The sequence below is a fragment of the Piliocolobus tephrosceles genome, chromosome 14, assembly GCF_002776525.5.
Source record: "Piliocolobus tephrosceles isolate RC106 chromosome 14, ASM277652v3, whole genome shotgun sequence".
In the NCBI taxonomy this organism is placed as follows: Eukaryota; Metazoa; Chordata; class Mammalia; order Primates; family Cercopithecidae; genus Piliocolobus; species Piliocolobus tephrosceles.
Genome location: NC_045447.1, coordinates 24763856 through 24776601, shown reverse-complemented (window position 1 = coordinate 24776601; position 12746 = coordinate 24763856). Strand labels below are relative to the sequence as shown.

At 51.2% G+C, this 12746-nt stretch overlaps 1 protein-coding gene across 1 annotated transcript in view; it reads left to right on the top strand.

Moving 5' to 3' along the window:
- COL27A1 (collagen type XXVII alpha 1 chain) overlaps positions 1 to 12746 on the top strand; it is a 162405-nt gene that overhangs the window by 146616 nt on the left and 3043 nt on the right. The window contains exons 46-56 of the mRNA XM_026457102.1: positions 3260 to 3313; positions 3817 to 3879; positions 4195 to 4248; positions 4406 to 4441; positions 4567 to 4584; positions 4804 to 4839; positions 5208 to 5234; positions 7728 to 7793; positions 9668 to 9836; positions 10872 to 10981; positions 12461 to 12679. Of these exons, the coding sequence (XP_026312887.1) occupies positions 3260 to 3313; positions 3817 to 3879; positions 4195 to 4248; positions 4406 to 4441; positions 4567 to 4584; positions 4804 to 4839; positions 5208 to 5234; positions 7728 to 7793; positions 9668 to 9836; positions 10872 to 10981; positions 12461 to 12679 (852 nt within the window). The remainder of the gene's footprint in view (positions 1 to 3259; positions 3314 to 3816; positions 3880 to 4194; positions 4249 to 4405; positions 4442 to 4566; positions 4585 to 4803; positions 4840 to 5207; positions 5235 to 7727; positions 7794 to 9667; positions 9837 to 10871; positions 10982 to 12460; positions 12680 to 12746) is intronic.

Here is a 12746-nt window from a genome sequence, read left to right as displayed (position 1 = left end):
CCCAAATTGGAAAAAACCTCAAATGTGTATCAGCAGGTGAATAGATAAAGTGTGGTATATTTATACAATGAAATATAATTCATCAGTAAATGGATCAACTATTAATATATCCAACAACATAGATGATTCTCAGAATAATTAGGCTGAGTGAAAGACCTCAGATAAAAAATAGTATAGACAGTGTGGTTTCATTTATATAAAATTATAGAAAATGCAAACTAATCTGCATGGAAAGAAAATAGATCAGTGGTTCTTGGAGATGGGAGGGTAGGCAGGAAAGAAAGATTATAAAAGGGTGTGAGGAAACTTTGGGGCTATGGAATGTTATTGTCTTGGCTGTGACCATTATAAGCATGTATACAGAATGTCAAAACAAATCAGATTATACAATTTAAATAGTACAGTTATCATCTTCAGTTTTACTTTAGTAAGACTGTTTTTAAAATTACCCCTTCTTTGCACCTGATGGGTGTATAGGAGACAGCCATCAGAGTGCAAAAATGAACAGTTAGGACATCTCGCAACTGGTTCTGTGAAGCCAGTATTATCCTGATACCCCAACCAGAAAAAGGTGTCACAAGAAAGAAATCAACAGACAAATATGCCTTATGAATACAGATACAAAAATCCTTAATAAAATACTAAGAAAACCAAATTCAGCAATATGCCTGAAGGATTCTACACCTATCCTAGAAATGCAAAGCTGGTTCAACTGTTGGAAATCAATGTAATACACTATTAATAAAATAAAGGACAAACATTATACAGTCATCTCAATAGATGCAGAAAAAGCATTTGACAAAATCCAACACCCTTTCATGATTAAAAAAAAAAAAAAACACAACAATCTAGAAACAGGAGGGAGCATCCTTAACCTGATGAAGAATATCTGTGAAAATCCCACAGGTATCATCATATTTAATGGTAGAGGACTGAACACTTCCCCCAAGATCAGGAACAAGCCAAGGATGTCCACTGTTACCACTTCTATTCAACATTGTACTGAACAAAATGATTAGAACTAATAAACCAAAGTTTGCAGGATATAAGATCAATACACAAAAAATATTGTTTCTATATATAACATACAAACTTCAATTATATTTCTATACACTAGCAATGAACAATTCAAAAATAATAAAACATTTCCATTTATAATGGCATCAAAGAGAATGAAATAGGAATAAATCTAACAAAAGAAGTAAAAGAAGCTGGGCTTGATGGCATGTGCCTATAGTCCCAGCTACTCAGGAGGCTGAGATGGGAGTGGGAGAATCTCTTGAGCCCAGGAGTTCAAGTACAGCCTGGGCAACAGTTCAAGACCCCATCTTAAAAAAAAAAGTGCAAGACATGTTCACTGAAAAATTCAAAATGTTGATGAAATAAAGGAAAACCCAAATAAATGCAAAGACATCCCATATTCATAGATCAGAAGACTTAGTATGGTTAAGATGGCTGTACTTACCACAAACGGAGCTACAGATTAAATCTAATGCCTATCAAAATCCAAGCTGACTTTTTCACAAAATCTGACAAATTGATCCTAAAATTCATATGGAAATGCAAGTGGCCCAGAATACCCAAATGTTGATCTTTAAAGAAGATCAAAGTTGAACAACTCACACTTCCCCATTTCAAAACTTATTACAAAAGTATAGTAATCAAGACAGGAGTAAAACCTCACATTTATGTCCATTGTTTTTAACAAGAGTGCTAGGGCAATTGAATGGGAAAAGAATTTTTTTTCAGTAAACAGTGCTGAGACAATCACACAGTCACATATCACATACCAAAGAAGTAAGCTGGACCTCTGCTTCACACCACAGGCAAAAATTAACTAAAAATGAATTAGACCAGCGTAAAGGCTAAAACTGTACAACTATTAGAAAACATAAAAACACATTTTTATAAACTTGTGTTAAGTAATAGTTTGTTAGCTATGACACCAAAAGCACAAGCAACAAAAGCAAAGTACATAGATTGGATTTCATCAAAATCAAAAACTTTTGTGCTTCAAAAGACACCACCAAGAAAGTGAAAAAACTCACAGTAGGGGAGAAAGTATTTACAAATCATGTATCTGATAAGGAACATGTATCTCTAATATATAAAGAACCCTTACAACTCAAGAATAAAAAGACAATCCAAATTTAAAATGGACAAAGTATTCAAGTAGACATTTTTTTCCAAAGGAGATACACAAATATCCAATAAGCATTTACAAGACAAATCAAAACCACCAAGAGAACCACCAATAGCTCAATAAAGCTATTATCTTTTAAAAATGGACAGGTAGAATTTAGATTAAATGGGACCCTCTCGAAGCCTGACCCCTCAGCCTACCTCCTTCAGCACTGGGTCTTGACCTGCCTGGTCTCATTGCATCCTTCCAGCCCCTTTGGGAGGGAGAGGACATAGTATCCTATTTTACAGATGAGGAAACTGAGGCTCAGTAAAGGGAGGTGACTTGCTCCTGATCTTATAATATAAGGACTAGGAGGTTCTAACTGATGGCTTTCTGCTCATGAGCTTGAAGGCCAAGTCCCAAGAATGTGCAAGAATGGCAAGCTCCTCTGTCCCCAGGGGGCCCCAGCCCTCCCTTCTTGGCTCAGGCCCCAGCATCCCCCTTTGCCAATTGCTCTCTTAACCTTTTGCAAGATTGGGAGCAGAGGTCAGGAGAGGAGGCCAAAGGTTCCTGAAATTGTTCACACTGGGTTTGAATCTAGCGCAGTCCACAACATGGTGTCTGTGTGACTTTCAGCAAGCTCCTGCCCTCTGAGCCTGTTTCCTCATCTGTGAACAGGGGTTATGGTGTGTCCCTGGGTTGATGTGGGAGCATGGAAGTGTGGCGGTACAGGCAAAACATCCAGCACATAACAGGCCCTCAGCGAACTGGGTTATTTTTAGGGGCTCCTTCCTTAACAGAGCTTTTCAGGGCCGTGGGAGGAGGCTGCGGGTCGTGTTATTCTGTCCCTTGAAGACCTGGGACAGGAGCTCCTGAGTGTGGCAGAGCCTCCCCTGTGGAACCCCTGAGCCGGGCTCTGCTTTCTCATCTGACAGAGATCACAGGCTCCCCTCGGAGCACAGGTGGACTGGCAGCTATTCTGTGGGCTGTTCACACTCACTTGATTGCCTCACAGAGTCACCAATATCCCTGGAGAGGCTGGGAGGGAAAAGGCAGGCCCTGAGGCCCTGGATGGCTGGCGGGAAACGCTCGCCATGACCTCACTTGCTCCATCACTTCCTGTTCTCCCCGCAGGGCGACTCTGGTGAGATGGGCTTCCCAGGAATGGCAGGTCTCTTCGGACCTAAGGTACGGACTCCCACTGCTCACTGTTCCTGTGGGGTCCTATCCATCCACCCCATTCATTCATTTATTCATTCAACAAATATTTATGGAGCACTGAAAACATTGGCTGGAACACAGCCAGAATCAGGCAGGAACACCCTCATCCCCCAGTACTCCAGCAGATCTCGGTTCCAAGCCCAGTTACACGATTACCTGCTGTGTGCCTTGTGCAAGTCACTTAGTCTCTCTAAGCCTTGGTTTCCTCATCTGTAAAATGGGAGCAATGACAGTAGAAGACTTGCAAAAATAAAGACCAGAGGCATGTGCCACACAGCACTGAGCCAGCACACTGCTGGTACCTGCTAAATAATTGTAGGTGTTTCTTACTCCTTCTGGGGCCTCTCAGGTAAGGCCTCTCTTGACAGGGAGGGCAGAGGTTGGCAGACTCTAAGAGTGAGGGAGCTGTGGGGGCCCTTTACCCAGCGACTGCCTTTACCCACAGACAGCCCTTTCTCCGCTTCCCACAGGGCCCCCCTGGAGATATCGGCTTCAAAGGCATCCAGGGTCCTCGGGGGCCACCTGGTTTGATGGTGAGTCCCCTCCCTGCTGTCGCAGCAGAGATGATTGTTCTAGGCCCAATCTTCATCCTCCTCGATTCTTGAGCCCTCTCTGCCCACAGGCTTGGTTCCCACCTTCACTCCTGCCATTCCTGCCAGCTTGGCCCCCATCCTTCCCTCCTTCCACTCTTAAAGCCCACCCCTAGGCATACAGGAGGGGCTCAGGAGATGCATGGCCTGGTCTCACTTCCACTCCCTTGCGATGCTCGGGCAGCTCTCCACACACTTCCCGGTGTCTGTTCCCCAGGCCCTGGAACAAGGACACATGAGCCTTTCTGTCTCCTTTAGGGAAAGGAAGGCATCATCGGGCCCCTCGGAATCCTGGGACCTTCGGGACTCCCGGTATGTGCAGGGGTTGGGCAGGAAGACTCCTGGGTCCCCTTTGCCTTCCTGGCTCCCGATTGACCCTGTGACTCTGCCAGTCTGAGCTTCAGCTTCCCCATCTGGAAATGGGGCTTCCCCTCTGGACCCTGTCTCACTGGGCCATGGTTTGTTGCAGGGTCCGAAGGGTGACAAAGGCAGCCGTGGGGACTGGGTAAGTGGATGGGCTGGGGCTGAGGGGCGCAGCACTGCAGGAGTGGGGGAGGGGTGGGCTACCAGGGTGGGGCCATGGCTCAGTCAGGTTCCTTAACTCTCTCCCCTGCTTCTGTCTCCCTCCAGGGATTGCAAGGTCCGAGGGTGAGTGGGCTGGGCATGAGGGCTGTGGGGTAGGGCATGGGGCGGGCAGCCTGCGTTCTCCTCCCGGTGGCACATTCTCTCCCTCCGGACCTCCGTCATCCCGTCTGTGCCAGAGGAACCATTGTCCCAGGGTCCCAGGTCTGCTTGAGGAGGGACTGGGATGGGGAGAGATGAAGACCCTGTGGACCAGGGCTCACTCCTCTTCTCTTGTTCCCCCAGGGTCCTCCTGGCCCCAGAGGGCGGCCCGGCCCCCCGGTAGGTAACTGAGTGCTGGGTGCATCTCGGACCCCTGGGGTGTTCCTTTGAAGGAGACTCAAGGCTTCACCAGCAGACTAAGCCTTGACCCTGAACCTCACAGGGTTCACGTGCTTCTTGTAGCCCACAGACTCCTAGGAGAGTATCGGACATCCCCCAAACATTCACTTTTGCCTACATGGGGTAACGCCTAGGGGCCAGGCCTCCGGAAAAGCATAGACCAGCCCAGTGGGGCCCACCAGGCCTCTGGGAGAGCAGAGGCCAGCTTGGCAGGTCCTGCATGCTTTGATGGCCTCCCCGGTCTCCCGACACACTTCCAGATTGCAGCACACTGTCCCTGTCATTTGACCCGCTGTCTTCTTTTGCAGGGTCCTCCAGGGGGTCCTATCCAATTGGTAAGTTGGAAACATTCTCTTTTGCCTACTTGGGGTAAGGCCTGAGGGGTTTGAGGGAAGAGGTCGCTGGCCCTCTCTGGCCCTGGTGGCTAGAGCCCTAAGCTGGGTCTAGGGATGCCCAGGTCCTTTTGTCACTTCATACTGGAGACTTGGACCTGGAAGCAACAGAAAGAGCCCTGGGCCAGGAGGCAGGAAGCCTAAGTTTTTGACATGCCCCTAACTGAATCTGGGAAGATGCTCCAGCCACTGGGTTCATGGCCCTACCTGTGTACTCCATACACGTAGGCTGATTGCAAGGGTTTGTACATCTCAGATTGTGAATCCGAAGAGAGTTGGGGCCGGGCATGGTGGCTCACACCTGTAATCCCAGCACTTTGGGAGGCCGAGGTGAGCAGATCACCTGAGGTCAGGAGTTCAAGATCAGCCTGGCCAACATGGTGAAACCCCGTCTCTACTAAAAATACATAATTAGTCAGGCATGGTGGGTGGCACCTGTAATCCCAGCTACAGGAGAGGCTGAAGCAGGAGAATCGCTTGAACCCAGGAGGAGGAGGAGGCTGTAGTGACTCAAGATGGAGCCACTGCACTCCAGCCTGGGCAACAGATCAAAACTCCATCTCAAAAAGAAACAAAAAACAAAAAAACAAAGAGAGTCGGGCCAGGGGGCGGACTGGGGCCCCTGCGTTCCTCCCTGGTGGCCACTGTGGCACTGTCTGAGAGCATGACACCTCCCAAGCCCTGTGACAAGTCCATCCACATTTTACTATTGCACGGTAGCTAGATGACTATTACCATCAGACCCCGAGAGCGTCCCAGGGCATGGCCTCGAGGAAAGACTGAATGGGCCAGGAGCCCTTGAGCCATGCGTCACTCAGAAGCTCTGCTCTCCTCATGCCTGCTCTCACTGCCCCTCCCTCTGCACCGTCTGCAAAGACAGAGTGACAGCCCTGGCCTCTCTTTTGCAGCCTTCCCTTGTCCTTCTCATCAGTAAGAAAGGCAAGGAAAGGAAAGTGCAAAGATCCAGGAAAAACAGAAAATTAGAGGATTTTGCATGTTTTTTTTGAATAATCACTACTAATACTGATTGAGTGCTTGCTCAATGCCAGACACCATTAGAAGTGCTTTTTTTGTTTGTTTGTTTTTTGAGACGCAGTCTTGATGTGTCACCCAGGCTGGAGTGCAGTGGCATGATCTCGTCTCACTGCAACCTCCTCCTCCCAGGTTCAAGCAATTCTCCTGCCTCAACCTCTCCTGCAGCTGGGATTATAGGCACGCACCACCACACCCAGCTAATTTTTGTATTTTGGTAGAGACGGGCTTTCACCATGTTGGCCAGGCTGGTCTTGAACTCCTGACCTCAAGCCATCTGCCCACCTCGGCCTCCCAAAGTGCTGGGATTACAGGCATGAGCCACTGCGCCCGGGTTACAGGTGCTTTTCATGTATTCACTCGTGTTCCTTTCAGCAGTTCTTGTGAGGGAGTTTTATTATCAGGTCCATTTTCAAGATGAAAGAACTGAGGAAGGGAGTTAAGTAGCTTTCCCCAGATTACACAGTTAGTGTCAGGTCTGGGATGTGACCCTGAGGAGTAGCTCCAGAGTCCCTGGTTCTGGACCCCAGGCCTGGGCTTTTGCTGTTTTCATGGCAAGACCACAGCTATGTCTCTGCCAAGCCCGGTGGTAGGGCCAATTGGGGGTGCAAAGTTATATTAGACCATTATAGTGCGAGCCAAAGGAGAAACATGGGGACTGGGGGCATAGAGAAAGGGGGCTTCCCTCTTCTTAGCCTGGAGTCAGAAGCTTCGGGAGAGGCTTCCCATCACAACTGACATCTGTAGGATGAGTCTAGGGCAGGTTTTCTGAGACACAGTGCAACTGACATTTGCATAATTCTTTGCTGTGAGTGACTGTCCTGGAGGATGTTTAGCAGAATTCCTGGCCTCTAACCATGAGATGCAAGTAGTACCCCCTCCCCCAGCTTGAACAACCAAACTGTCTCCAGATATTGCCAAATATCCCCCGGGGGGGCATCATGGCCTCTCCTTGAGAACCACTGGTGTAGGCGATAGCCAGATAGTGCATTGAAGGGAGGGAGAAGTCCTCCCGGCAATGAGAGCAGCATGTGCAAAGGCCCCATGGCCAGATGGAGCATGGTATTTAGGAACTTAGAAGTACTATAGTGCGGCTGGTGCCAGAGCACATACAAGGAAGAGGAAAGAGACACGTGGCTCAAGGCCACAGTGTTCAAACTGGGTCTTATAACCATGTTGAGGAGTTTGAACTTAATCTTGAGAGCAATGGGGGAGAGTATGTGGGGAAAGGGAATAGCAGGGTCAGCTTTGACTATCTGCAAAGCGAGGAAAGACCGAGAGTTCCGAAGAGGACATATGACTTGGCTAAGATCCTGCCAGGGAATGTGGCCCTGGGGCTCCCGCTTGATGAGTGTGGAGAACCCTGGGGGGCCACGATGCATACCCTGTCTTTTCCCTGCCCAGCAACAAGATGATCTTGGGGTAGCTTTCCAGACGTGGATGGACACCAGTGGAGCACTCAGACCAGAGGTATCTCCAGAGGCTCTCCCCACACGGGATCCCTTCCTGGGAGAAACACAAATAGATAATGGCCCCACGTGTGGTCAGTGCCCTCCACATGGCCTGCATGGAGCATTTCAGAGTCCTGGTCTTGGTGGCATCTCACATCCACAAATGGGGGTTGGTACTGAGGCTCAGCATGGGCAGTGAGTCCAAGGTCCCATGGCCAGTGCAGGCAGAGCAAGGCCAGAAAGAGGCCCTGAGCCCTTGAGCTTTCTCCTGAGGCCTCTCAGAGTCTCCGAGTTCTTGCTGGCTGGAGCCAGGCAGAGAAGCTTGCCCACAGCCCACAGCAGCTTCCCAGGGCTCACCCCCACGTTTCTTCAGGAGCAAGAAGCTCATGGTTAGCCCATGGGGCTCTGCTAAGACCCTGGCCTGTGGTCAGCTCAGCTCCAAGACTCCAGGCTGAGAAGGGACTCCTATGTCCTCTAGTCCAGCCTTGGTCTGGAGCCCCCTCTGCGGCCTTGCCTTCTTCACTTGATGGGGAACTTGCCCCCAGCTCAGACCTTCTGTGAACATTTCTGTTTGTTCCTTGCGCTGGATGCTGAGACAGATGAATGGCCAGTCACAGCTTTGACTTTCAGAAGGCTCACAGTCTAGGGTGGAGGACAGCATGGGTGAGCCTCTTACCATCTATCTGGGGAGGTCCACTCTTTCCTGTGGAAAGAGAGGGGGACACCCAGGATCCAGTGCGGCTGGAGAAGGGAAGCATTTCCTTCCATCTCTAGAGGCCAGTGGTGCCGCACAGGAGAGCACTGACCTGCAACATCCTTAACAAGATGAAGGAAAGTGGCTCCATTTATCAAGCATGTCCTACCCACTCTGCATTGGCGGTAGAATAGAGGCTTATTTCTTGTGCACATAAAAGTTAATTGACTTGTTGATGAGAGACCTTGGCTACCTGCCAGGGGCTCTGCCCTCTTTCTCTCCCACTCATGGCCCCCAAGGTCACTCCACACCCGGGGGAGGCACCACCAGGGAAAAAGAGTGTAGAGAATTGTGCAGAAGGGTCTCTGGGCCAGGCCTCTATGGGGTTGGCATTGCTCCACTTCCATCCCGTTGGCTAGAGTACAAATAAGGCTGGAGATGTCGTCTGTCCAGGCAGAAGAAATGGATTGGGTGAGCGGCTGCTGGTTTCTGACACACGTCCACACATGCTTGCACACACGTGCACACACACACACGTGACCTCTGCCACCCCCAGTGGAAGGAGGGTTTATTTAGCTCTGATTTGTAGCTCTAGAAGCTGAGGCTTAAGGGAGAATTCTGGCCAGGGTAACCCTGAATGGCCGGCTCTTTAGCATCCGTTTTCTGCTCCTGCCCCCTAGTGGAGAACTGCTCCTTCTCTGAACTGAAGTCCTCCCAGCGCTTGGGCCTGCTGGCCCCAGTCCCGTCTCTGGTGCCTCACAGAGACCCTGGCTCCCACCCTAGGGGACCCCAGTGGGGGCTGTGTGCTCCCCAAGTCAGCTCCCCCCAGCACCTCCCCTTCCTCCACAGATAGAGATTGGGGGCCGCTTTGCAGATAGAGATTGGGGGCCGCTGCCGAGTGTTCCATGCACCCTCGCCTGCCTTATTCACAGGGCTCTGCCTGTTCCGTATCAGAGAACATGGTCTGACCCTGAGCTCTTTTCAAGCCTCTGAGCCATCATGATAGCCCCTCCTCCTGCACTTTGTCTCTGGCCCATTTTCTTATCTGCAAAATAGAGAGAAGCCCAATCCCTGCTCTAGCCATGACCATGGAACCGAGATATCTCCCAGGTCATGAGAACCTGGGGCTATGGAGGCTTGGACCCCAGGCTGGACCAGGACCCCAAGGTCCCAGTGGCCACCCTCTCTCCTCATGACAGGGTTACAGCTATCCGGACCGGCTGGTGCTTGACCAGGGAGGAGAGATCTTTAAAACCTTACACTACCTCAGCAACCTCATCCAGAGCATTAAGACGCCCCTGGGCACCAAAGAGAACCCCGCCCGGGTCTGCAGGGACCTCATGGACTGTGAGCAGAAGATGGTGGATGGTGAGAAAGCTTTCTGCTGGGGGTGGGAGCACCTGGCGTCGGGGAGCTAGGACAGGTGGAATATTTGATTTCCGCCTCATTCTGGCTGAGTTTTTGTCCTCGGCGAGACAGACACACTGGCAGTCATTTATTCACTCAGCAGTCACAGAGCCTCACAATACACTAAACTTTGTACTTCCTGGGGTGGGGGGAATACAGAGGAGTGGTCCCAACCTTCCAGAGCCCCCAGATCCACATGCTGGGGATGACCATTTCAGTGCAAAGAGACAAGAGCTCTGGCAGAAAAAGCCCCTGAGGCTGCCAGAGTCCTCACCCCCGGGGCCCATCCTGTCACAGGCTCTGGGCGAGCCAGGATTTTCCCCTTTCTGAGCATGAGGACTCTCCTCTCTCTTGTGTGAGCTGATGTGGTGCTGTGAAGGACAAGCTGAGCCAGACAGACCTGAGTTCCAATGTCAGTCCTGCCTCAAACTGGGTCTGTGAGCTGGGGCAAGCCATGGCCCCATCCCGAGCTGCCCTTGCCTCCTCTGCACAAGCGGCTGGGTCTAGATGGCCGGTTGTTCCACTCTTGAGCTGCAAAGCCTTTGGCTTCCTGAGAAGGCCAGTGGGGAAGCCAGATGTGAGCAGCAGCGCTGCCCGATGGGATGGGAGCCCTGACTCCTACCCTCCCCTGGCCGGCCCTAGGAGGAGCCCTAGGCCTGAAGAATCCATTCAACTAGATGATCCCCAGTCCCTTGTGCAAGTGGCCCAGCCTCTCTCAATGTCAGTTGTCTCCTCTGTAAAATGGATACCTCCCAGTAGCAACATAGGCAAGTACTTAGCCCTATGACCCCCCTCTTGGGGCTCTGCCAGCTCTGAGCTCTGCCCAGAAGGTTTCCTTCGATCTCTTGGTTGGAGGAATCCCCTTTCTGTCCACCCACCCTGACTTCATGCTCACCTGGGGCTCGGCAGGTCACAAGATGCAGGGTCCATCTGCAGAACCAAGGTCTGGGCTCATGCCCAGATACGTATATCACCTCCACCCCACACTGCCTGCAGGTACCTACTGGGTGGATCCAAACCTTGGCTGCTCATCCGACACCATCGAAGTCTCCTGCAACTTCACGCATGGTGGACAGACGTGTCTCAAACCCATCACGGCCTCCAAGGTATAGCTCTCGCACTGCCCCTCAGGCTGTCTCTCTCTATCCCCAGCCTGCCCTGGCCACAACCAAACCAGGTTCTGTTCTGAGCTGTGCCTGTCTTACTGCATGCCCTTGGGAAAGTTTTCTCCTCCTTCCGAGACTCAGTTTCCTTATCTATAAATTGGGAGTGAGTCGGACTAATCTGTGGTTTCCAAACCTTTTCGAGTCATATGATGCTGATGATTCTTTCTTCAAATAGAATCTTCTGCCTAACATCTAAAGCAGAGCGGTTGGCCAAGCTGGCCTGGCTTGGGGAACCATGAATCATCAGCGTGAAACAAAAGAGAAAACTAGCGTGATGTTCAGCTGAAGCATGTTGCATGAATTGTGTATGCAAATACTTAACTCATGTTTGGTGCCTGCGTGCCATGTGCCTGTTTCTGGGCTGAGCATTTTAGGTGGTAGAGGGTCACTAACAACACACCAAGGCAAGTGGCACGTGGGACCTGACAGCTCCCTCGCGCAGGGGTCCTCAGTGGATTGTGGGTCTGTAGTTCCACTAAGCCTTCTGAATTTGGGGGCAATTTATGCCACAGTGAGAAGCTGCTCTGGCTTCAGGGGAAAGGAATCCTCCCATTTCATCAGCCACACCCCCTGGGAGATGGCTTGTGCTGACTGGGTCAGACTGGCAGTTTGAGAATCTCTAGGAGAGGCAGCCAGCCAGTTGCCAGGTCTTTGCTGGGTCCCTATCATGTGCCAGGCCCTCAACCAGGACAGGGAAGTCAGACTTGAAACTGCCCCTTCGGCCAGAGCTCACTGTCCAGCAGAGACTTGGTGACCTCCACAGGCTCTCTTCCCTGGTGACTCGAAGGTTTTGGGGTCACACGGCAAACCTGCCTAGCAGAGGGGTGAGGCTGGAGTTGGCGCCTGGGTTGGCAGCATGAATGCCCGACTGGGTCACCTTCCCCATTAGAAACAATGGCAGTGAGAGGCCCTGGCTCTGTGTGGGAAAGCCCTGAAGCCATAAATCCTGCCCTGTTGTTTGTTCTCAGGTCTGCCATTTCTGGCAGCACCCCACCCCACCTCACAGGGGTCTTGGGACTTAGGAAGGGTCTAGAAAGCACCTCTTATTTCCTCTGCACTCCATGAGCCTCTCAGCCTTGGGCAAAATCCTCTCCCTCGCTGAGCCCCTGGATCCTGGCTCAGCCCAAAGACCCCCGATACAGTAGGGGAGTGGATCAGATGACATCAAGACCTTTGAAGCTCTGGCTCTGGACTCAGGCAGGCCCTTCCCGCTTACACAGCCAAGAACTTGTGAGACCAGCTCACGCAGACCTTAGTTTCCCTGTCTATCAAGGGGGCACACGTCTGGGAGCATATCAGGAAATGCTTGCCCGGAAGGGGCCTATCCCTGTTCCTTCGTTAGAGAAGCAGGGAACTCTTGGTGTGTGTGTTGTGGGGGGCGGGCAGTCTGAGCCGCTCACTGCCGTTGCTTCTCTACAGGTCGAGTTTGCCATCAGCCGGGTCCAGATGAATTTCCTGCACCTGCTAAGCTCTGAGGTGACCCAGCATATCACCATCCACTGCCTTAACATGACAGTGTGGCAGGAGGGCACAGGGCAGACCCCAGCCAAGCAGGCCGTGCGCTTCCGGGCCTGGAACGGACAGATTTTTGAAGCTGGGGGTCAGTTCCGGCCCGAGGTGTCCATGGATGGCTGCAAGGTAACTCTGAGAGCCCCTCCTAGACCCCTCATGTGGGGACAACTGGAAAAACACCAGTTTGGAAAAA